The sequence below is a fragment of the Paramisgurnus dabryanus genome, chromosome 2 (assembly GCF_030506205.2).
Source record: "Paramisgurnus dabryanus chromosome 2, PD_genome_1.1, whole genome shotgun sequence".
Classification (NCBI taxonomy): domain Eukaryota; kingdom Metazoa; phylum Chordata; class Actinopteri; order Cypriniformes; family Cobitidae; genus Paramisgurnus; species Paramisgurnus dabryanus.
In genome coordinates, this window is record NC_133338.1 from 42343724 (window position 1) to 42370574 (window position 26851).

At 36.1% G+C, this 26851-nt stretch overlaps 1 protein-coding gene across 6 annotated transcripts in view; it reads left to right on the forward strand.

Moving 5' to 3' along the window:
- Positions 1-26851, forward strand: part of arhgap36 (Rho GTPase activating protein 36) — a 36194-nt gene continuing 9343 nt past the window's right edge. For 2 of the 6 annotated variants that reach the window (XM_065289074.2, XM_065289073.2), the window contains exons 1-6: positions 1-436; positions 13507-13663; positions 16735-16803; positions 22911-23191; positions 25019-25220; positions 26701-26756. In XM_065289074.2, the coding sequence (XP_065145146.1) occupies positions 344-436; positions 13507-13663; positions 16735-16803; positions 22911-23191; positions 25019-25220; positions 26701-26756 (858 nt within the window). In that variant the 5' untranslated portion in view covers positions 1-343. Of the gene's footprint in view, positions 437-7214; positions 7270-8341; positions 8520-13199; positions 13224-13506; positions 13664-16734; positions 16804-22910; positions 23192-25018; positions 25221-26700; positions 26757-26851 lie in introns of those variants that run through there. The other 4 variants (XM_065289072.2, XM_065289076.2, XM_065289075.2 and 1 more) reach the window with 4 other exon arrangements.

Below are 26851 nucleotides of genomic sequence, written 5' to 3' on the forward strand. Positions count from 1 at the left end.
GCCTCAAAAAGAAGGCTGTGAGCTTGTCAAACTCTAAACTGCCATTGGCACGTTTCCTGCTGTTGACAGCAGAGGCTGTGCTGTGCTGCGTGCAGCGACTCACATTTTATCAGCTGGACTGCACACAGACACACACTTAAAAAGCACCCTTTAACAGGAAGAGCTCCTATCACTTCTCAGATACACAGACACAGAGGAAGCCCTGACACAGTGCCTCTTTAAACAGGAGTGATCCGCAGATGGACTGACTGACTGACTGTCTCTATCAAGAAGAGTTTAACCGATGAAGAGTTTGTGCATTTTTTGTTTTTGCACCTGATCTGATTGTCTCATAAAAAGTGTTATGGTTTTGTTCTACATGGGATCGGATAAACACTCATCTAGAGTCATGCAGCCTGAGGACCCTGTTCGCCAGGACATGCAGTTCTACTACGTGGTGAGTGAAATAATAAACTAAAGTTGTTTTTGGATTTTGCGGTTAACCTTTTAGAAAGTCAATGTTTTGTTGCACTAATAGAAACATAAAAATGAAATGAAAATGGAAAGATTCAATGCAGGGTGTAATCTATGAATCTTTGTTGAAAATGCAATGCAGTAAAAAGTTTAAAGAGCATACTAAATGTACTTTATCTTACTATATGACTCATGTGGCACCACAGGTGTTTTATAATCTTATGCCATACACTCCTATAAATGAAGGTTCTATAAGGGTTCTTCACAGTGATGCCACAGAAGAACCATTTTTGTTCCCCAGAAAAAAAGGTCTTTGAACTATTTCTTCTTACCTTTATATATAGTCAGTTAAACCTTTTCCACTACAAAGAGCCTTTAGTACAACAGAAACCTTTTGTAGACATTTAAGGTTCTTTATGGAACCTACAGTTCAAAAAATAACTTAATTTTTAAGAGTAAACTGCTTAGACCTTTTCCTTTTATAGAATGGTATTTGTTTTAAAAGTATGGGTATCAGTTTAAGTCATTACTAATATGAACCCTTTAGGTGCCGTAGTATTGGTGAACACGCTGCGTACATAAGTGAACTTTGATCCATCAGTTGCAACTGATGTAAAGAAAATGTCTAAATCATGTTCATCATAAGATCAAACTGAAGAGCTTATAAAGAAACTTAAAACTAAATTCTCCATAATTGCTTGTAGCAAATTCTTAAACAAGTGGTATCATGTTAGTGATAGTTTATAGTGTGCACTCCAGTTTGGCTGTTAATGCAAAAATCACAGACTAAACCCTGGGTATAGATGTCCTAGTCTAGACTGTCTTACTCTCTTTGGATGAAAAATTTCTGTTAGATAACAAGTTGAGTTATTTCTTCTCACCAACACAAATCATTTTGTTGCTTTCCTGGGTTATTTTAAGGACAAAAATACTGCTATTTTTCTCCAAAACAATGTGCGATGGAGATTCGATGGAAATTGTACTATTATTGCCCAACGTCTTGGACAATGTGCAATATAATGAAGACCATATGTTATGAGGGTGGGAGTTCGAGTGGATGGGGGTTGCCTTCGATTTCATTTCTGCCGTCAACAAAATACTGAGCTATCAGCGTTCATTAGCAGAAACACTGACAGGTGCAAAACCAGCATTACTGCAGCAGACATCTGTGCTATTTTGTGCTGCATCATTCCATAGAATTTGTGTGTGTAGATATTTACATTATTATAGTATATTGCAAAAAGCCAGAGTTTTTATTAGCAGTGCATTGTTTAACATAATTAAGATCCTTTGAATATTGATTAGCTGTTGATTTTCTGCACAGCACATTCTTGTAGCATTAGTCAGTGTAAACAGATCTATGCAGACTGTCCATGTATAATATGAGCGGCACATTAGAGTTGGAAAAATTGTTTGCTTCTGATCGCTTGTCTCATGTAATTAAAACATACATGGAGCCAAAAGTACTAAAAAGTGGTGCAAGGTAATGGTGGAAAAGTTTGATGTCAAACTCTTTGAGATCTGCGCATAAAAAAACCTTATTTGAGTGTTAGAAAGATTGGAGCCAGACAGATGAGAATTAGATTGTCTCAGTGTGTCTTGATTTACTGTTGAACCAATGAAAACAAAATAGTGTCCAACAGCCACAGAAACTCTCAGTTTTTTACATATATATATACAGTACTTACTGTGCAAAAGTCTTGGCCACCATGTCACCATTAGATTTGTTATATTTTTACACTGGTATAGTGATCACATATAATTATTTATTCAAAAAAGCTCAAGATGTGTTTAGTGCAATGAGAGGTAAATACTTTTTTTTATGAGAGGTAAATAGCCTACTGACTGATGCCTGAAGAAGACATTTAGTTCTGAAAATTTGTTTTTGCTTTTAATTTTCCATTTGTATCTTAATAAAAATAAAAATGGATGTATATGTAATATGGATATACATACACTTTAAAATATTTGTTGATTTAAAAAAAAAGTTCTTTAAAACTTTTAAAAATTCTTTGAAAATTTGAGTTAATTCAATAAAAATGTAAGTTAACTCAAAAAAGTTTTGTAAAAATTGTTGCGTCAACTAATATTTTTAAGTTTAATTAACTCATTAACACATTTTAGAGCAACCGACTAACTTACTTTTTTATATAATTAATAATATATCATTATTAATATATAAGATTAATATATAAACTGTCTTTAAGAGGGAGTTTAATAAAGAGTTCACTATGAATTGCGCAACCTGTTGGATTTTCAGATGCTATCTGTGTTGTTTTAGTACCAAAATGTGTAAGTATGCAAATCAGGTAACTGTAAAAACAGCCCCCAAAACTGTCATAATTGCATGTTCTGTTATCTGGACTGTTTTTCACCACAAACCACAGTTTTGTATAAGACACATTTACTGTAGCACATAAAGTAGACTAGGTTGATATGAATAATAGATGTGAGTTTGGTTACACTTTATTTTGATAGTCCACTTTAGACATTCTACTAACTATAAACAACTTTGCAACTACATGTCAACTAACTTTCAATAATTTGCAACTATACGTCAACTAACTGTCATTAGAGTATTAGTAGACTCTAATGGTTGGGGTTAGGGAAGAGGTTTGGGTTAGTGGAATAAGTTGACATGCACCTGCAAAGATACTTATAGTCAGTAGAAAGTCTGTTGAGATATCATCACAATAAAGTGTTAGTAGATATTAAGCAGACAATCTACTAATTCTCTAAAGATTGGTAGTTGATAAGTAGTTGCAAAGTTACTTATAATTAGTAAAACGTCTAAAGTGGACTATCGAAATAAAGTGTTACCGTGAGTTTTTGCATTGAGATGCTGTGTGTAAAAGTTACACAACTTTTTATAGTGAAATTGCCCCATATTTAGACATAGGCGTATATAAACTGTAGGAGAGATGTATTGTTCTGCCATGGGTGGTATAACATTTCACCCTTTGTTTTAGTGCTAGGTTATCTTCAGTCGTGCTACATCAAAGCTTATCACCAGCTTCCTTCAATGAGCTTACACATGACCCAAACATTTCCATTTGAAAGGTTTTTATCATAAGATGGATGAACAGGGAAGGACAAAGGAGGTTTGACATTCCGTAAACTTCCCTTTTTACTCCCTTCATCCTGGTAGATTTTAGAGTCAAGCCCATTGAAAGCTATATGCCTGCAATCATTCTGAATGATGTATACTAGATGATGAAGGACATTACTAAAATACGATTTTAATTGGAATGAATGCATCCGCATTATCTAAAGGATCTGTATGTTTCTCCCACAATGAAAGGCTGGAATGTTAATAATCTCAAATCTTGACTTCATTAGAGAATCAGCTTAAATCTTCTCCTGGGTTTGGAATTAAAAGCTTAAGACATCCGAGTTCATCACACAAGTAAAAAAATGTCAACGAGAGTTTAAAGCGACATATGTTCCCAGCTATTTAGACCGTACACAAGCTCATGTTACATTTCAGATTAAAAAGACCTGCAAAGTAGGTTTTAGAAGTGTTTTATAGTCGGCATTTATAACCATATAATAAAGCTTAAAGCAATTCAAGCTATATATTTATTTCAGAAATAGTGACACTGTGTCACCAGTCTGTTTCAAACCTCTGCAAGCAAAAAGGGTAAAATTGTATGTGATGTATGAATGTGAATTGAGTAACTAAGACAACAATGGAATGCAAATAAAGCCAGAATGTCAGACAGAGGGTCAAGAGGTAAATTTGTGTATAACTGGAATGTATTCAATGGAGATATATCTATCTATCAATATTACATAACTGAAACCTGGTAGAAAAAGCTAGACATGTAAATCACTACAGCTGATCGATGGACCGATCAATAAAAAGCAGAGAGTAGTTACAGACTATAATGTGTTTGGTGCCTTCAGCAATAATCTCATAATGTCTAGCATGACAGTGACCCAAATGTGTGGCCTTTATGGCACGATTGATTCTCAGTGGCACTGTATGTTTTCGGTGTAAGAGTTACTCATAAGGGTCAATAACTTGATCAAAATTGTCAAAAAATGGTCTCAAGCTGTCACTGGGTAATTTTATAAAGGTCCTACTGATATATATACCATTAGGTACAGGTACAGTACAATTTAAGGTACTAATATGAAATAAGGTGCACCTAAAAATGAAAATTCTGTCATCATTTACTCACTTTCACGTTGTTACAAACCTGTATAAATGTTTGATTAACACAAAGGAAGATATTTTGAAAAATGTTTGTAACCAAACCATTTGTTGACCCCTTTCACTTCCATAGTATTATTTTTTCCTACTATATAAGTGAATGGGGTCCACGAACGGTGATGACAGAATTTTTATTTTTGGGTGAACTATCCCTTTAAGGTGTACTTTTTAAAAGTACTTTTTTTTCTGACAGTGTCGTGCACGATGAACAGATTTGGTTACATTTGCTTGTTACTCAGCAGGTGTTTTAATACAAAACAAAACTGGCATAAGCCAACATCATCTGCCCAGCTCGAGGGTGGTAGTAAAAAGGACCACCTGTGTCAGATTTTGAACCTTGCGTAATAGAGTCTGACACAACTACACTCCATCACTACAGGGTGTTTTTCATTGTGAATACCTATCAATGATGGTCGGTGATGATTTCTTCGGCATAATGGAGCGGAACAGAGGAGAGCTGTGCTGATGGGTGGAGAATGTCCTGTTTAGAGAAGCATGGCATTTCCTTTGCATGACCTCTAGGGATATCTGGAGAACCAGATTGATGTTACAATAAAATAGTAAAGGATGAAAAGATTAAACAGATGAAAGAAAATAAAGATTAGTCCTAACCCATGTTATACAAGCCGTCCTTCTGATGGATAAAACCACAGTAATTTGTATAGGTTGGCCAGCACACACACAATATGAATATGAAGATAATTTTTTTGCATTGCAGTTCTGTATTAAGCAGACACAGTTTTATCCAAAGCAACTTACTGTATTCAATTATTTATTAGGGCATATGGTCCTGTGGCCTTAGCATTGTTGGTACCATGCTGAAACCAGTTGAGTTGTAACTTTACAGTTATGTGGCACATTATGGTCCAAGCCTAGGTGTCCTAGGGTTCATATTCAAATATGTTTGTTTTTGATGTTTTTTTCAGTTAGCTTTGTTTTGTCTTTCTGTGTCTGTTACACAGACACACAAGCAAAAAACTTAACTTGTATTAGTATTTATGAATGACTTTTTAAAAGCATACTTGTCTTTTAATAAGAGAACAACCCACATAGTTGGTATTTGTGGGACCTGACCCTTACTCTAAATATTTAAAAATTCACTTCTTTCTCTCCACCCATTGTTCGCTAAAATGCAGCTTTTCATTGCAAGAGAGCACAAACACATGCCAGCAGTAACCAGAGCTTTATGATTATGGATCATTACCTCTCTATGTGCTGGAGTGTGAGCATTAGTCATTGTTACCTTATACCCCACAGCATGTCTAGACAGAGCTGTGACTCTGTAGATGTTAGCAAAACTGGAAGACAGGTGAATTTTATGATTCATAAGTAACAGTTTTTTTATTGTGTTGAAAATGACTGTGTACTATTTTTACATATGCCTATTTGCACAGTGCATTGGATTAATACTTTTTTATATGAAATATTCAGCAACAACATGTCTCAGACAGACCTATACAGGCAAAAATAGTCTGAGCAAAAATTGCTGATTTTTTCTTCTTTGCTGTTTATCCATTTTTTATATAGTTTATTTTAATGCTAGTTACTTAGAGTGCTGTGTAGATGAGATTTTTATTATTGATGGTTTATATATTTTAGGACATGCCAGATACATCCTGTAGTGGGCAGCGCAGTACATAACCCTGACAAGTGGTCCAATATTGACCCATAAATTACTGAGTGTAAAAACTCAATGTCAGATTTTCCATAAAGACATCATGAGATTGACCATATATATATTTAGTATAGATCTGAGTCACTCTTCCTGAGTTATCTGACCTTCCCCACCAAACCTGCACACGCTGGATTTTAGTCCCATCCACTGTGTAAGAGATCGGGCCTTAGTTCCTGTTCCCATTCATCCTGCATCAGGGTCATATGATCCTGTATATTCACCTAACAACACCTCTAGGCAAAAACAGGACGGGCAACCTTGATGTCAGGGTCAGAGGTCAAACACATGAAACTGAGTAACCATTTTTTCATGGCCAAAAAATGAACATTGACACGTGTATGGAAAACCGCACGGACAGTGGAGAATATTTATTTTTTCAATGGAGAATCATCTGTTTTTCATGGGGTTCCGCAAATGTTTCTGCCAATGATTTATTTTCAATTTCATTTATAAACACATATTAGAAATGTAGCTGTTATTTTTTGGAAATTAAAGCACGTCACTAAAGATAAATGTTTTATATATCTTACAAAGTCCTCCTTAAATCAGTCAGAAAGATTTTGTAGCACCCTTCTAGGTGATGAAGGGTCTTTTGGCAGGCCTCGTGTTTGTAAAAACAGTATGATTGTGCGGGGTGGTATAAGTGATGAAGACATCTGGACTGCATTTTTGTCATTGATGGAGACGGAAAAATCCCCAGAGAGTTCAAACTCATCCAAGTCCTCCAGATGGTAAATTAATTTCAAATCCATGACACCGCACACACACAGCCTCACACTACATTCCATACATATTATACTGCGCTGCACATTTATAAGCTCTCCTATAGGTGGTGCTATGGTTATTTAAAGTTTACATATGTCTATGGCTTCCTCTTTACCTTGTGCAACAACAAAACAAAGATAGCCCTACCAGACATGACTCTGTGAGTACTGAATTAACTATGTTGGCCCTACATTTCTAGAATGTTTATGAGTGTTTTGTGTGTACTGTAAATGTTTATACTTTTGGTATTGTGTGTTGGCAGCTACAAACAGTACAGTGCGCTCAATACCATTTGTCAGTCTGTTTAAAAGCAGCACACTATGGGATCATGCGCAGGGTTGTCACGCGTTGAGCAAAAAAATTATTTAAGCAAAAAAAAAAAATAATGGATATTTGAAAATTGTATTTAAAATGTATTATCATAACAATTTGATGTGAAATCTTAATGTATATGAATTTGAGAATTAATTTTAAGTATTTTTTTTTTCATTTTCTTTATTGACAGCATGTGGCATGGACTCCATTTGTGCCGAAACTGTTTGCTGATTTATGCTATTATCTGTCAATCATACGCTTTATAATTATAAATTGTCATCATATGAATTATGATTCATGAGAATGCTTGATTTATGAATGTTCAAAAAGCATCTTATTCAGTGCAAGGAAAAATAGTTGCATAAAAGCCTTGAATCCAGTAAATTGATTTTGCAGGTTAGAGCGCGCACGCACACACGCATGAGTAAATGGTATTTTGCCTTTAGGTAAAGCCTATTGATCTTTCAGGTCAGCTCTAGTTGAAAGGTCAACCAGTTTTGGTTTCATGTGCCCATCGCAAACAGCAGCGGTAAATGTAGCTAGTGCGCGCGCGTTTGAGTAAGCATGTGGGATTAAATTGGGAAATTGGGTAGTGACCGAATCAATTACTAATATTGAATTTTTTTAAGCAGATCCATAAGCACAATTTATATGCAAGTATGTATGTGAGTGTGCCTGTAATACGATTTCATAAAAACAAATATGCTTTGATTTACGACACATGCAGGTAGAACATGAAACCCTGCTGTGAGGAAAAGATTTATGAGTTAAAAAAAAAGAGTTTAAAAATGCTTCAAAAAGAATGAGGTGTTGAATGATATCTCTGGTCAGTTTCAGGCTCCGCCCCTTCTGCTTTACGTCGCTCTGTGAGTGTTTACGTAAAGTTTGCTCTTGGCAGCCCCGTTGCTGCACTCTGATTTACACGGCAGATGGAGAGAACAGACCTCCTTCTTTATCCTCCACTGCTTCTGTCTGTCTGTCTGACGTTTTGGATTGGTTGTACCTGCTGTACATTGTGAAGTGTCTGAGGAGATTGCCCATATTTACTGAGTGTGTGTCTCTGTGTGACATACTACCTGTCTCCCAGCCTGCAAGGTAGAGTGAAGGGTGTGTTTGTCTGTGCATGTGTATGTCTGTATGCGAGTACACTGATGCATTTCTTAAATAGTTCCTGATGACAAAAGTTTATTGTAGCTGATATATATTTTACAGTCTGAGACTATTGAATGTGTGTATAATATATTAAACGAATAGGTAAACTTGTTGATTAATTATATGCTTGGGGAATATCATTACTCTTAGTGTTTGAAGAAGTTTAAGTCTGTGGTGTCACTTTAAAGCAGATGTTTGTTTGAATTGGTACAGTACATGGTTTGTTATGTTTTGTTACGTGAATGATGATTTTCTAAGTGATTAACTGAATTTTATTCTTGTTGAAAATTGGTTTCTTTTCAATTGAAAAGATGCATGGTTCTTTTATTGCCTTTGTGTGCATGCAAGGGCCAGAACAGTAGAAAAGATTATAGTGTGTATTTACTTACTAAAAGCGACCATACTTTATGTCTTTATAAACTGACTGATTAAATTAATATCTTAAGTAGAAGACGGTTCTACTTAAAATCTCTGTTTCACGACTACAAGAGCATTGAGTCTGAAATGGGCGTTTAATTCTCATTTCCTATCAGTTTTGATTTTCCTGTTGTTTGCAGTCCGCAACCGCCAAAATTCCTTGGGATTTAGTTGTCTTAAAGTTAATTCTCCCAGTGGGGACACAAAAGCAACCACTGATTAGGGCACCAGACCATATTACACACGAAATGATTTTAGTTTCTTTCCGTTCCAAGAGTATCATTGACATCCTCTTGAGATTACTCATGTAAATGGAGACCAAATATAATTGCAATGAGAATGCAAGTTTTTTTCTGTGTTATTATATATGTATACTGTATTATTTAACTGTTTTGTGTACCTAACGTTTTTTGAATGCTCAGAACGCCATCAAAGGTCAGCCTGGGGTCTGGCGCCGTTAACTTTACATTGTAAAGTTTTTACGTAAATGCTCTTCGGCTGTAGCTGAAACTGGATAAACAACAGAAGTGCATGTAATACTCACACTGCTTTTAAATGGTCTGGTGTCTACGAACACAAAGAATGTTACTGGCAGAAGTGTAATACAAACACTTGGGAATTGTTTTAGGAGGGCATCTGGAAACTATCATTGTGTTTCTAAACAGAGGTATTTATATCAAAGTTCTCATGTAGAGCCAGGTTTTAAATATTAAGAGACAGACAAATATGGTCTAGGCTTTAGAAGTATAGGAAGTGAACTTAGACAAGAAAAGAAAACAGAATAGACTAGAAGATTGAATGCTTTGGAGGGTACAGATGCGACTCTCTTCAAAGTAAAATAAGACGGTGAAGCAGTTTCACAAAAAAAAAGTTTACTTTACTGTTCTCATATTCAAGAACATGTCTTCTTGCAGTTATATTAATGGCTACCTGATATTTTGCTCTGGGTCTTGTCATACACTCGTCTGCAATTGAATTTGTTGTTGTCTCGGTTGTGAGTTGGATCAGATTTACTCGTCCACCTGATGTTTTGTTGCCCCCTGGCTGATTTCAAATCGCTTTCACGTTACTCTGACGTCATCCACTTGCCGTTTCTTGCAGCGCCTCATGAAGTCGTATACACCTATTAATGCATCCTACAAGCCTACTTTATTTTTTTTGTTCTTTAGTACATTAATATGAAATAAATGTGCTAAAATGTAATTTAAAAATGTATTTAGGTAACTTGTAATACATTTGAAACCCATCTTTGTATGAAAGATGAGTACAAGTTTATACATTTTTGTCATACAAGATAGTATGTTAAATGCATTTCAGTTCATATTAATGACATCTCACAATAACACCAATAAGGACACTATGTTTTTAAGATTATCTTAAGTACTAAAAAAACATTTGCCTTCCATTGTACCGAAATCAAACAGAACCGTGACGTCTGAACCGAGGTACGAACCGAACCGTGACTTCTGTGTACCGTTCCACCCCTATAAAACACATATTGAAACACAGTGCTATATGAACGGATTGCAATAGAGATATAGGAATACTTGTTTGAGTCTTTTATTTGCATTGAGTTTTAAAGTTTACAGTAGTTAAAGGGATACTTCACCCAAAAATGAAATTTCTGATGTTGTTACAAACCTCTGTATAAATTTCTTTGCTCTTATGAACTTGAAGGAAGATATTTCGATTCTTTTCCATAGTATCATCAAAACAAATAAACTTATATAACAACATGAGAGTGAAAAATAAAGAGAAATTTTCTCAGTAGGGATTGAAAAATCTCAGAGTTTCTTAGCTGATGCACATTATTGATGATCTTTATGTGTTTTGTGCATCGTGTTTCATTTAAATTGTTACAGGACATATTAAAAAAATATTGTTTTGGGACCAGAATATATTGTGGTGTGGACGTCATAAAGGATGTTTCATTCTTTGGTGCTTTGAAGGCCAGTGTTCTTCAGAAAAGCCATTGTTTTCTAAATATATGTGTGATGAATGATGATGGTTTAGCCTTTAGGGGGCTTGAAATGTGTTGTATTGCTACATCTGTTTGTGTTTGGCTCTTTCCTTTTCTCCTGTCCTTCATTTTGTTGTGTTAAAAGATGAAAAAGTACTGGATATAGATAGACAAAGATGTGTAGGAGGGAGGGAAGGTGTTAGCGAGAGATTGTTTTGTTTCACCCTTAAGCTTCTCCCCTGAAGAATGTTTTATCTCTCTCTATATTACTATATTATATAGAAGTTATTATATTTTAAAGTAGCTGCATATAGTAACTGCACAGAGAGAAGTTAGATGTTTCCTCTATGCTATGGAGATCATGGTATCAACACTGGTTGATGCATATCAAGTTTTAATCTCACCTTTTAACTCTAATACTGTCAGAATAAACAGAGCACAACCTGTGACCTCTGAAATCGATCATTTTCTCAACACTACATTTGGTGTGGCCAAACTGGAAAGTGACCCGCAACACATTCCTACTTTTAATGACACCTTTGTGAGGTGATCCCCAGTGAGAGATGCACTGTAAAAAAATACTTTGCTGCTTTAAAAAATTTTGTTGAATCAACTCGGATTTACAAGTCATTTCAACTTACTATTATTTATCTTGACTAGAGATGAGTTGTTATAACTACAGGTGAGTTGTTATAACTTATAAATTTAAGTTGACTTTTCTCAACTATATTTTATAAGTTGTAACAACTAATTTCTGTTGACATGACTCGTAAATCTGAGTTGATTTAACAAAAAACTTTAAGGCAGCAAAGTTTTTTTTACAGTGTGGGTTTTATAACTAAATATGCATGCTAAATGTTTAATGGAGGGATTCTTTAGATATTGAGTGATGGTGAGGCAGAAGTTTTTATTTTGTGTCCTATACACAATAGTCACTTTAAATTCCAAACAAATTGTGGTAAACCTTCTTTAGTAAATTTGCCACATATACTATTTAGACAGGCAATGGCTTATTGTCTTTTTATACATATTTACAATATTAACTACTCGTTATCACCAAAATAAACTTTTACACAAGTTCTGGAGGAACTTATGCTCTTTCCTGTTGTTAAGGAAATTATTAACTTAATAATTGATCAAAGTGTACAGGCAACTTTGTTCAACATTCTGTGGTCATACGAACTCCTTGGACATGTAATCTTATATGTTGTATTTGTATAAAAACGTTTCCTGAGGTAAATTTACAAGAATACTGTATAAGTGAAAGCAACAGTAGTTTTGTACAATCATAAATTGGCAGCATCAGTAATTATTTTTGGTTTAGTATTTGTCTTCGTTGTCATCACATGAACCGTACAACACACATGACAGGATATGTGCTGTCAGAGGAATTGCACTGGGTCATGAAATGTCCACTAGATATTTTATGTTTACCCAATACAGAACTACTGCCAAGTCTAAAAGTAGCTGTCCTTGAATCCAATTAAAAAAAGAGGATGTTTTTAAGGTATTTTCATGCTTTAGGCTTTTTGTGTTGTTGGTTGACCCAGACAAGGCCTCTTTAGTGAATGACATGTTATTATTATTAGGGTGACTGTGTAAAGGTTTTAACAACAGTCTCTAGCCCTATTATCTAATAAAATAAAAACTTAAAGGTGGATTTTAGTCCATTTCTGGTATCTCTGAAGTCTTAAAAGTAGACAAAATTAAATTAATGTTAAACAGATACAGCACCACCAGCTTTGTTGTTTTAGCACAGTTTTAATGTCCATCCATATTTATTTTTCACCCTTTTTATTAAGATACAAACAGAAAATACAGGAAATATGTACACAAACCTAAAAAACAAAACTATTTTCAGAATTAAATGTCTTCTTCAGACATCAGTCATTATTTAGTTTGACGTCTCTTGGCATTAAACACATCTTGAGCTTTTATAAATCCTGAAGTCATTTGATTAGGATTAGAAATTAGGATTTAATTTAATATAGGTGTACGAGATGGTGGCCTAAGACTTTTGCACAGTACTGTATGTTATTACAATTGAAACGCATTGTGTGTTTAAGGACAATAGACAAAAAAAATGACGTATTGTTCACTAGACATTTTTATCCAATCAGATGCTCTTTAGATTCAGAATGCATCAGCAAATCATGATTCATGGCTGAAACTACAGTTCATTGGCTGTTAAAAACAACCTTTGTTATCCGCCCAAAACTTCCTGTTTCAATAGCAAATATGTAAACACATGAAGACTGCTCATAAAAAAGGTATGGGGCTTCTCTCTTTACAGCAGTTGATGGTAGGATTGTAAAAGGTCAATCTAACTACACTATATCATTTTCACGAGGTTCAACATAGCAGGCTGCAGAATTCCAACGTTGTTCAAACACACATAAATCAGCATCACTTTAAAAATTACAAACGGGTGTTTTAAAGACATGCTGCAACCAAGAAAGTCTGTGGCACAAAACAATGGTTTCCGGTGCCTGGTGTTTTCCTGTACCGTTTTCAGTTCTGTTTTTTTATCTGTTTGTCTCTCTTTTTTTATAGGGCGAACATACGTGGACCACCATGCTGGGGCAGAGCTTGAGGCTTCAGCCAGTTCCCATCCAAAGTCTCTCGGAGCTGGAGAGAGCACGGCTGCAGGAAGTTGCCCTTTACCACTTGGAAAAAAGAGACTTGGACTTTAAGATCAGCATCCCTAGAGGTACATTTGAGACCATTTTGTTTTTAGGAAAAGACCTGTTAAAAAGCTGTTTTGTCTTTAGATTTGATTTTAGTCATTGATTTCACTTAAATTTTAATCTTAATTTTAATCTTTGATATGATATGTGAAGGTACATGTGTCGCTCATCTCTTTCAAAAGAGGCGTTTCTATATCTGGTTGTCATAAACAAATGAGTAACGTCCACTCCAGTAACCAACGAGAGACGTAGGACGTGAACTCCACTGCTTCGTTCTCATTGGTAGTCACTCCCGAAAGTCCCTCATAATTTGCATAAAGTAAAACATTTCTTAACTTTGTCACGCGATTGGACATGCCCATCCAGCCGCCAACAGTCATTGTCACTCGTGTCGCCGGACGCCCCCGAGTAGGGATCGACCGATTTGGATTTTTTTGTGCCGATACCGATTTTTGTTTCATCAGCCTTAGCCGATGACCGATATAGGCTGCCGATTTTCTTGAGCCGATATTTGGAGCCGATACTGCTTTTGCTCACTCAATTTACGCCATAAAAATTACACGATGATGCCAAATGTTAAAAAGACTCAATTTAAAAAAGTTACATTTATTGAACTTAAAAAAAAAAAAATTTAACAAATAGTAAAAACAGGTGAGGATGCTATGGAATCATGAGCTGCACTCTCCACAATGACGAGGAACTATCAGCAAAGGATAATGATTTCTAGCACTTCCTACAAATATATATAGAGATGAGACATAAAAACTCGCTTTGTGCAGCTATGATCAGCTGTTAGGCCAAGCTTTCGATGTTGTCATGGAAAGGTTGGTTGTTTTTAGTCACATGACCTAGTCACGCTTGCGGCTTCAAGCACTCTGTCTGTAAACAATGGCGGAAAAAATCGGCGAACACAGCGGCCACATATCGGCCGATGCCGATACACATAAAACTCGCAAATATCGGCCCGATATATCAGCCGGCCGATATATCGGTCTATCACTACCACCGAGCTTCCATTGAAATCAATGAGATTGCGTCGCTCTGCTACTGCTAGTCGCCTTATAATGTGAATGTACCTTTACATTAAAAAATAAAAGAGGTTACATTTTTATAGAATGTTCTTTTATTATTTAGGATGATTTTATGTAGAAAACAGTAAACCACAAAGAAATGACTTCCAAATGCCCAAGAAATCTACTGTTTTTTTATGAACCGTAATGACCTGTTAAGCAGTATTTAGCTTAGTGGGAATTCTATTGTTTGGGGTCCTTGTATTTGTATAAAGGATTGAAAGCCACGTCTAAATAAGGATGTACATTGTTGTTGACACTTTCACTGTCCAATTCATCATTTTGCAAGATGTAAACAAAACTGGTCCAGAAACACTTCATGTTTCAGTTTGTAGCTGTTTTCTTTATTTCACACATATCTTAAAGATGTGTGTTGTTTAACATCTGTTGGTTGTATTTTAGCCCAACATTTATGTAGTGCTACTGGACCAGTGTTGTTTACAACTTGCAAAATCTTGGTCTATACCAACAAAAGTATTTACATTTATACATTCGGCAGACGCTTTGTAGCAAAAAACTTTTTTTTTATCAGTATGTGTGTTCCCTGGGTTAGAACCCATGACCTTTTCCTCTCCTAATGCAGTGCTTTACCACTGAGCTATACAGAAGCACGTTATCATTTAAAGTATGTGAGATCCATTTTGCATTGTTTGGATTATGTGATCTGTTTGTTTGTACAGTGTTCCTTTAATGACCCTTCTGCAATTCTGTGTTGGTGCTATGAGTTATCACGAACATGTAATAGTCTTATTATATTCCTCCATGGAAAACAACTTTCCATTTAGTTTTGTGGGAAGTGGTATTCCCAGCACATACAAAATGCACCACATGGTTAAATGATGGAAGGTCAACCTCTGTTCTTTAGAGTGGAGTTTTTAACTGGACATCTGTGAGTAGACCACAGCCAGCTAACCCATAGGGAAGCAGCCACCATAATTTGATGGGAATATTTACAGTACATTTTCCTCCCATAGGAGAAATCTGACAGATTCTGCATGATGGTTTACTTGGCCGCCCTTTAGGAATTGTCATCAGGGTTTTTGGCAGCTATTTTTGAGAAGATAAATGTCTTATAAAGAGTTTAACTTAAGGTCTGTAAAATATAAGAATTCAAATAGCATATTATGAGTTATGAATCTCTGTGTTTGGCTTTAATTTTCTAGTTTCTTGTTGGATAATCCAAGCTTCTTTCTTGAAAATTGTTGGTCATAGTAATTTTATTGTTATTATGTGTAATCTTTAAAGCCGCTGTTATTGTTGTTGTTTTGGTTTAGTCTAAAGTCAGTATAAAGTGTTTCTCTTTGATTTTAATTTCTATTAACCCAAATGGATTTGTTATCCTAAATCTGAACATTTTTTGCTCTGTATTTATTCTCATCATCTTCCTCTCTGGTCCTGTCTCTTATGAAATCTGTTGGGGGATTAGCCCATGATGTCTTGGCGTGTTGGGCTAGAAGGGGCAGTTGCTATAGAAATAAACTCTCATTTCCTGCAGTCATGGGAATATGACCCCACCTAAAACCCCTCTGTATGTGTTCTCTCTCTCTCTCTCTCTCTCTCTCTCTCTCTCTTTCTCTCTCTCTCTCTCTCTCTCTCTCTCTCCCTCCCCTCTCTCTCTCATTGGCATTGGTTTCTGTTGTTTTCAGTTTTTTTTTATTTATTCATTTTATTCTTACTCTTTATGTAGTACTTAAACAAATAAACCTAGCTGCTTTAGTTGAACTTATTTCCAGGTCTCTTCCAAATTTGGAATAAATGTTCTTTCTCAAGCTAAAATTTCACTCTTTTCCCACTCAGGGATTGGTTTTGCATCCATCTTAGGTGCAGCCTCCAATACAAAGGTTTTAAATAGAGTAACCATTCTTGTTTTGGCAGCCTTATTGGTGTTTATATGGTTTAACTTCGGTAAAACATCATATACATTAGTCACTGATTACTAAAAAAAACCTATAGGTTTTTTTTTTTTTGACAATTTATTTGTTGGTCTGTACAATATAATCAGTATAATCTAAATTTTTTTGCAGAGACTCGTAAAAGGAGGAAATCACTACGGAGAAAGTTTGACTCCTTCTCAAAAGAAAAGAAAGAGCGAGGTAAGAGATAACCATGTCCTTTCATTATTTCAGTGCTAGTTTAAGAAGGCATTCACAGATCAGTTAACTTTGCATAGAGTCATACGTACAGTGGTGTGGAAAACACAACATGCAGTTTTTATATGAAGGTTTTTATTATAAAGGGAAAACAAAATCCAAACCCACATGGCCCTGTGTGAGAAAGTGCTTGCCCCCCGCCATTAAAACATGACTGTGGTTTATCACACATGAGTTCAGTTTCTCTAGCCACAGCCAGGTCTGATTACTGCCACACCTGTTCGCAATCAAGAAATCACTTAAATAGGACCTGCCTGACAAAGTGACCAAAAGATCCTCAAAAGCTACACATCATGTTGAGATCCAAAGACATTCAGGAACAAATAAGAAAGTAAAAGCTAAAGCTTTGGGACTCCAGCAAACCACAGTGAGAGCCATTATCAACAAATGGCAAAAACATGGAACAGTGCTGAACCTTCCCAGGAGTGGCCGGCCAACCAAAATGACCCCAACTGCGCAGTGACGACTCATCTAAGAGGTCACAAAAGACCCCGCAACAAATCCATAGAACTGCAGGCTTCACTTGCCTCTGTTAGGTCAGTGTTCATGACTCCATTATAAGAAAGATCCTGGGCAAAAATGGCCTGCATGGCAGAGTTCCAAGATGAGCAAAAATACATAAAGTCCTGTCTCAGTTTTGCCAGAAAACTTCTTGATGATCCCCAAAGACTTTTGGGAAAATACTTTGTGGACTGACGAGACAAAAGTTGAACCTTATGGAAGGTGTGTGTACCATTACATCTGACATAAAAGTAACACTCATTTCAGAAACAAAAACATCATCCCAACAGTAAAATATGGTGGTGGTAGTGTGATGCTGCTTCAGTACTTAGAAGACCTGCTGTAATAAATGGAACCATGAATTCAGCTGTCTACAAAAAATCCTGAAGGACAGTGTCCAGCCATCTGTTTGTGACCTTAAGCTGAAATGGACTTGGGTTCTGCAGCAGGAAAACGATCAAAAACACACCAGCAAGTCCACCTCTGATTGGCTGAAGACATACTGTACTGTGGCATGACCTTAAAAAGACTTACAAAAGAATTACAACAATTCTGCAAAGATGAGTGCACCAAACTTCCTCCACAGCACTGTAACAGACTCATTGCAAGTTATCACAATGCTTGATTACAGCTGCTGCTAATGGTGGCCCAACCAGTTATTAGGTTTAGGGACCAAACTCTTTTTCACACAGGGCCATGTGGGTTTGGCTTTTGTTAAAAACTGGATCGTGTGTTTACCTGTGTTATCATTGATTAATATTTAAATTGATTTGATAATCTGAAATATTAAAATGTGACAAACATGGAAAAAACCCATCAGGAATGGGACCAACACTTTTTTACACCACTGTATATACTTCATCATATATTGTGCTGATTTTGATTAAAGTCCAAAACGAATAGTGTATCTACATTGCAAATCTGAGCCAGATAAGTTTCTTTAAGTTTACCTAATCTCTTTTTGTGGCGGAGAGTAAAGACAGAGACTGATAAATAGATGTTCTCCTTATGGATTCTCTGCCTTTAGTTGCCAAGGCTGTTTGTGTGTCACACTTCTTGCAAATCTCACATTGGCCTGTGAGGCACAAGGGTTTAAGACTTTAAGATGCAGAATGCTGTGCCTTTACTTCAACAATCTGTACATCCTTGCAAACACATTTAAATCTTAAATCTTTTTCATTCATTTTGTATTGCACTTATTAGTGCTTATTGTTTTAGGGATTTTTTTAAAGACTTACATACTGAAGTAGCACCTGCACTGTAAAAAGTGAAAAGTTGTATCAAGTTAAAAAGTCTCTTCAATTGGTAAAACCTAAAAATTGAAGTTTATTCAACCTAACTTTTTACCTAAAGTGAAATTATAAGTTGAAAAAACATAAATTTTTAGGTGTTACCAATTGAAGTAATTTTTTAACTTGATCCAACTTTTTACTTTTTACAATTTGTTACAATGGGGTTAAGGGTTGGGTTTTTCTAATAATCATACATTTCTGTCCGATTCTGTCGTCAAATATTTATGAATTTCTGTTAGATCAGGCTGCTTTTCTGAAAACTTTTAAACTTTCCTTAACATACAGTAATATATTGTAGAAATTTACAACATATACTGGATTTTGTATTTAAGATATGCAGTTTTTACATTTACTCTTTGTCATTCACTTCTTACGAGATCACCAAATGCTTAAAGCACTTTTTTGTTTACACCAAATTGTCAAAAATAAATTTAATTTCACTAGACTTCTTTGACATGTACAATATTAAGTTTTAATTTTTTTTTCTTTAAATTATCCTAAATAATATAAATAAATAAATTAACAAAGAATAGTTATTACACAAGTACATAAAAATAAGTGTTAAAAACAGTTTTTTCAAATCTTACTCTAAATTTGTAATGTTAATGATTTAAAAGAATTTGATTGTAATGCACTTAAATAAAGTTTTATAATTTGAGCTGTTAAGATTTCATGGCTAATGTCATTTTGACTTGATTTAACGCACATACAGAAAATTACTATGGTACATTTACTAAATGGGCAAATAAGAGAGAGTGCAATTCCAAGAAAGCGCAGATGGGAGTGGTAAAATCTGCGCATTATTTACTAAAAAACACAAATTAAAAAACACAGGGGCAACAGCTGATTTCCATAATGACCAACGCAATCTTCTAAGAGCAGCACAAATTAGTTCAGGGTCGCAAATAAGCAGAGCTGATGAGTTGTGAATGATCTACACGCCTGTAATGCACTGTAGTAGGCTACACTAACTGTTACTGAATCATATGTTATTTTTAAAAATAATACATAAGCATTACAAACATGACATAAAAAGTTCACTAGTGTTGATGAAGGATCAGTGTGTAACTCTGCTCTAAGTGCTGTTAATAGTTCAAACTGATCTCAGACCAACTCTTAGCACTAAAGGAGTCAAAGCAGAACAACCTTTTGTGGGTCAGGTGGATTTGCTTGACTATGTTCCTGCCACCTGCAACCACAGTTTGGCACTTGTGTCCAGCATGTGCGTTAGCTTCGTGTTTACAGCAACATGACTGGAGGCAAGGGCTGAATGAAGAAATAGAAGTGTAGATGGTGGACGGGTGGGGGAGGAATGTATTTAAAGCAGACCCAATCCCCCTATCCATCAAGCTAATCGGTAAGCTTGCAGCCAGTGGACCAGACTGACCTGACCTGCTACCGGACCTTTAAGCCTAGAGGTAGAGACAGGAAAAAAGAGATTGTGAAGAAAGGAGGGGTAGAGGCGATGTTAAGACTGTTCTCGCAGTGGACACATGCTGTTGTATTAATTTTCTAGCCAAAACAGATCACAACCTAAGTGTAGTCTTTAATCTTTTTAATGTTGCTATTTAAAAAAGTGGGCTTAACGTACAGTACAAACCCGATGTTGATACCTTCCCATTTATAGAAATTGAAGTGTTAGCAACCTTCTGAAAGGCTAACCTACAGATGCACAAAAGAGACAAACTTAAAACACTGAATGTATTGGTTAATGTATTCTGACATTGTGGGCACATACACTCACCTAAAGAATTGTTAGAACCATACTAATACTGTGTTTGACCCCCTTTTGCCTTCAGAACTGCCTTAATTCTACGTGGCATTGATTAAACAAGGTGCTGAAAGCATTCTTTAGAAATGTTGGCCCATATTGATAGGATAGCATCTTGCAGTTGATGGAGATTTGTGGGATGCACATCCAGGGCACGAAGCTCCCGTTCCACCACATCCCAAAGATGCTCTATTGGGTTGAGATCTGGTGACTGTGGGGGCCATTTTAGTACAGTGAACTCATTGTCATGTTCAAGAAATCAATTTGAAATGATTCGAATTTTGTGACATGGTGCATTATGGTCATAAAGGGATGGACATAGTTAGAAAAAATGCTCATTTAAACAATGCCCATTTGGCACTAAGGGGCCTTAAGTGTGCTTAGAAAACATCCCCCACACCATAACATCACCACCACCTGAGCTTGTGCAAATTGTAGCCTCTTTTTCCTATTTGTAGTGGAGATGATTGGTACTCGGTGGGGTCTTCTGCTGTTGTACCTCATCCGCCTCAAGGTTGTGCGTGTTGTGGCTTCACAAATGCTTTGCTGCGTACCTCGGTTGTAACGAGTGGTTATTTCAGTCAAAGTTGCTCTTCTATCAGCTTGAATCAGTCGGCCCATTCTCCTCTAACTTCTAGCATAAACAAGGCATTTTCGCCCACAGGACACCATTCTTTGTAAACCCTAGAAATGGTTGTGCGTAAAAATCCCAGTAACTGAGCCGATTGTGAAAAACTCAGACTGGCCCGTCTGGCACCAACAACCATGCCACACTCAAAATTGTTTAAATCACCTTTCTTTCCCATTCTGACATTCAGTTTGAAGTTCAGAATATTTTGTCTTGACCAGGACCACACCCTTAAATGCATTGAAGGAACTACCATGTGATTGGTTGATTAGAAAAATTGCAATGAGAAATTGAACTAATGAGAAATTGAACAGGTGTTCCTAATAATCCTTTAGTGTATGCCAAGATATCCCAAAATACTGCAAATGTGCATATGGCATTGGTTTGCAAAAGCTGAATGATTGAATACTTTAAAAGGTTATACACTATCAAAGCTTTAGGTTTCCCAGAAAGAATGTAAAACATATGTTTGCTATATAATTTACAGCTTTTAAATCTATTTTATTTCATTTAAACAGATCTTCAAACTTAAATTATAATCATATATAACATCTGGTTGGAGACTACCAAGTTCTTGCTTATCGCATAATAGAAAAAAAAATTATCTTTAGAATGAGTAGAGACTTTACAAATCACTTACAGAACTATATAGGACTGAGACAGTGGGCATGTAGGAGTTGAAGATAAGCCTATATAGCATTACAGTCTGTATATAATATATGTGTAAAGTTTAAACGGTGTGTCTTAGACATAGCCCATGGGTCTTAGGCATGCATGCACTATTTACACAAAGCATTAGCCCAACGTATGACTCCCATATTTTTAGTTAATCTTTTTTTTAAGCCTCCTTTCATCCGCATCTTATATCGAACAGTAAATAACTCTACATTATTCCGTACAAAAGATAAAGAAACAATCAGATAGTAGGACCACATTTATTCTGGAATAGTAAAGAATACTAAAATCTTCTATACTGTATTTTATGTTTTATTTATTACAGTGTTTTTTATTTATGTACTGGGTAATAATCATTAACTGCATGCTCCTGGGTTTGGTTTAGGGTTGGTTGCATGTAATAATTATAGTAATAAAAGTTAATTATACATAATAACATGTAATATGTAACAAAGACACTATTAAATAACTTTGGTACGAGAAATTATTTGTTTGGCTTTGATGTAATGACATACAGACTGAGAATCTTAGTACAAAAGCAGTAATGCTGTTTAAGCACCATAAACTGTGACAAAACAACACTAAATGGAGTATATAAATTAGACTGGGTTTGTGGGATGACACTCAGAGTCATTTATTTTTACAAAAAAAAAAAAAATGATTTAATGACTATGCTTCAGACAATCCCTTTATGAAATGTAATGTAAAAATATCTGTGTCTGTGCCATATTTTGACATTTACAGTCCTCGCAATATGTTTCCCTGGACTACAAAACCAGTCATAAGGGTACACCTAAAAGCTGAATAAATAGGCTTTCCATTGATGTATAGTTTAATAGGATATGGCAATATTTGGACAATATTTTATTTTGAGAAGTCCTTACCAATATTATGATAAATACATTTTTATATATTTACGAAATATCTTAATGGAAAATGATCTTTATGTAATATCCTAATGATTTTTGCATTAAAAGATTGATCATTTTCACCCATACAATATATTGTTGGATATTGTTAAATATACCAATGCAACTGTGTTGTTTTTTTGGTCCAGGGTCACATTATTTTTTAATGTAACATAGCTCAATTTTATCCATCTAAATCAATTTAATTTAAAAGTCTATTGGTAAGCTGAAAATGCAATTTTTGCTTTGACTCATCTTTTCAAATTCTGCTGTAGAATCTGCACCCCAGGCATTCGGCATCCCTCTTGCCCAAGTAATCGCCAATGACCGTGCACACAAGCAGCGGCAGGATGCCTTGAAAGAAAGTCGCCGGGACTGTCTGGATCTGGAGGCCAGTGTACTACGCTTTCGTGCTGAGAAATATCAGCACAATGGAAACCGGTCAATGCGCAGTACAGCGTTACCACCTGGTGTTGCTTCCTCACCAGCACTGGAGGTTCAAAGCAAACCTGCGTCATCTGCGTTCATGGACAACACCTCCCGGACACACAGACGGGTAAGAGGAAAATGTCTACTTTTAGCCCCATTTACAACATTAACGTAGTGAGTTCAACATAAATCTAATGCAGATTAAAGCAACACTATGTAGTTTTTTTACCTTTAAATAATGTCTCTAAAATTATTTCAGTGATAGAACAACTTTTAATTGGACAAATTGTACTGTTGCTGCAGCCTGAGCAGCCTCCTAGCTGCTACAAGCACACTCTGAAAGTGGCGGTGGAGGGTAGGAAACACAGCCCCGCCCCTCCCCCTGCCTGCAAAAGAGTGTCTGATACCAGGCACTGTTGCGCTTTTCAACCACATGAGGGAGCTGTAAGTCATTTTTACATGGAAACTACATAGTGTTGCTTTAATACCTTCACAAAGAAACTATGGTAGAAGATGTATTTAAAGTCTTTTGATGAGTGCAGTTTTTCTACTTTGATGTATTTCCTGTTTAAACAGGAAGTAGGGATGGGAGATATATAAAAAAGATCCGTAGCCTATAAAACAACTGTATGATTTTGTCTGATAATCATTTATTACACAAAAATTAGGATGTCTGTGAAAATATTTTTGGTTTTAAAATTTTCTTTCAACTTCTGCCAAAAGTTACACTAAAATATCAATATACACCCTTTCTACACTAAAATATGAATATATTCAAAAACAGCACCGACAGTAAGTCATGTTGAACTTATAACCCAGGAAAACATCTGCAACCTGATAAGAGCATGACGTCGTACCTTTAGATCCAACAACCACATCAAAGACCTTAACATGTTATAATACAATATATAATCAGCAAATGATTGCTGTTGCTTTGAGAGGTTCTGTGTTGCTGACATGTTATCTGAGAGCAAACTAGAGAAGAGGAAACACAAATATAAACCATGGCCAATAAAAACTTTTTTATCATTTAATTCAAACAGTTCCTCACCATCGAGAGCTGATACGGTACACCTCACAGATAAACATTAAACAGATCAAATTCCTGGCTCAATTTTAAGCAATTTGTTTTAAAAAAAATGCAGATCATGCCGAATAAACGCAGAAATAAATCATGCGTTGTTTTTGCTTGCACTTGCACAAAACCATATTTGTTTAAAAAGTGATTGTGAACTACCTAATAACAAAAATGCAACAATGTTTGCCTTTGGCTACAGTCTTGTAGGATGCTACAGTAATATCAAAATTAAGAATAAATTGTAAATAAACAGTTTCAGCTTTTAAAATCCAAGTTGCAATGTAAAACATTTTGTATGGGAAAAAACCCGGACAATGCTGTAGTGTTCATCATCAAAATGACTTTGTTATTACTGACGGTGTGGTTCGCCTTTATGGGCGAACTCACTCTGCACCTTGCTCAGTAGGATCAGAGACAAAACCTCTATGGGTGGCTATACAAATCAGCAGGAGGGAATGAGATCAATGTCTTTTTCTTTGCCAAATCAAATTCCCCGTACCCTCCACCCAAACATGAGTAGAGGATGGAAAAGAACAGATTGCCGGGATGTTCAGTCATCATCACTGTGCTGAACGATGCAGTGTTTTAAACTTTTTATGAAAATATGTTTACATCTTGTTTGTTTACACTTATTATTACATTGTGATCTAATTCCTTTGTCTTTGTGCTCTTAACTGCTTATGCTAATTAGAAAGCTTTGTGGTTGTTTGCATTTTTTAAATAATTCCTTGTAAATGCAACAATTCATGTTGACATTTTGACTTTTAAACCTTACGTACGTCACATATTTCACATAACTTACCTTTATATTCCCTTTGTGTATTACTTCTTTATAAACAAATGTCTCTCTCTCTCCACCTCTTCCTATATATGTAGGGAGGTTTGTCTGTGGACTCCATCTCAGATCTGGTTGAGAGTCAATCCAGACTACTAGAAGCTTTGCAGCTCTCTCATCCTAATGAGCTGGAAATGAAGAAGGCATCGTCTGGCCATACACAGGCAAAACTGAGTCTCAACCCCATTTACAGACAAGTACCCAGAGTGGTGGAGCGCTGTTGTAACCACATTCAGACTTATGGTGAGCTACAACCAGCATTAGAGTATTGTGCAAGCAGCCAAAGGTAGTGTGTTCTGTTATCAAAAAAAACCATAGTGATAAACTAGTATATGAACTATAAGTCACTTTGGATTAAAATGTCTGCCAAATGTAAATGAAAAAGGCACCTACACTCACCTAAAGGATTATTAGGAACACCTGTTCAATTTCGCATTAATGCAATTATCTAATCAACCAATCACATGGCAGTTGTTTCAGTGCATTTAGGGGTGTGGTCCTGGTCAAGACAATCTCCTGAACTCCAAACTGAATATCAGATGGGGAAAGAAAGGTGATGTAAGCAATTTTGAGCGAGGCATGGTTGTTGGTGCTAGACGGGCCGGTCTGAGTATCTGCTCAGTTACTGGGATTTTCACGCACAACAATTTCTAGGGTTTACAAAGAATGGTGTGAAAAGGGAAAAACATCCAGTATGCGGCAGTCCTGCGGGCGTAAATGCCTTGTTGATGCTAGAGGTCAGAGGAGAATGGGCCGACTGATTCAAGCTGATAGAAGAGCAACTTTGACTGAAATAACCATTTGTTACAATCGAGGTATGCAGCAAAGCACTTGTGAAGCCACAACACGCACAACCTTGAGGCAGATGGGCTACAACAGCAGAAGACCCCACCGGGTACCACTCACCTCCACTACAAATAGGAAAAAGAGGCTACAATTGGCACAAGCTCACCAAAATTGGACAGTTGAGAACTGGTAAAAATGTTGCCTGGTCTGATGAGTCTCGATTTCTGTTGAGACATTCAGATGGTAGAGTCAGAATTTGGTTTAAACAGAATGAGAACATGGATCCATGCCTTGTTACCACTGTGCAGGCTGGTGGTGGTGTTGTTAGTATGTGGGGGATGTTTTCTTGGCACACTTTAGGCCCCTTAGTGCCCTAAGAGCATCTTTGGGATGTGGTGGAACGGGAGCTTCGTGCCCTGGATGTGCATCCCACAAATCTCCATCAACTGCAAGATGCTATCCTATCAATATGGGCGACCATTTCTAAAGAATGCTTTCAGCACCTTGTTCAACACATAGAATTAAGGCAGTTCTGAAGGCGAAAGGAGGTAAAACACTGTATTAGTATGGTGTTCCTAATAATCCTTTAGGTGAGTGTATGTTTATGGTAGCTGAAAACTTGTTATGGTAGCACTAATGAAATCTGACTTTTCTGGGCTGAAAATGTGAAACATCATAAAATGTGTTAAATAGAGCACTGTATGTTTAATAATCAAATATGCAGAGCTTGGGAGATGTGTAAAACTTCGTGAATGGGTAGTAATCTGCAGTGGTTACTGAGAAATTCAGGGATCAGAGAGCCTGTATGGGCCTGCCCATAACACACCTCAGTTTATTTTACAAAAGAGGATCATGTCATCCAAATGATACTGAAATGTACTCAAGGAATAAATTCAGGATATTTAAGTCCAACACACTGTTTATGATCTCTTTCTAGGGTTACAAACTTTGGGGATTTTCCGTGTAGGCAGCTCCAAGAAGAGAGTCCGTCAAGTAAGTTTGTTAGCTCCAGCTGCTTCCTGGAGCCACGTATACTACAAAGCATTTATTTTTTCTTTCTTTCTTTCTTTGTCTCTCTCTCTCTCTCT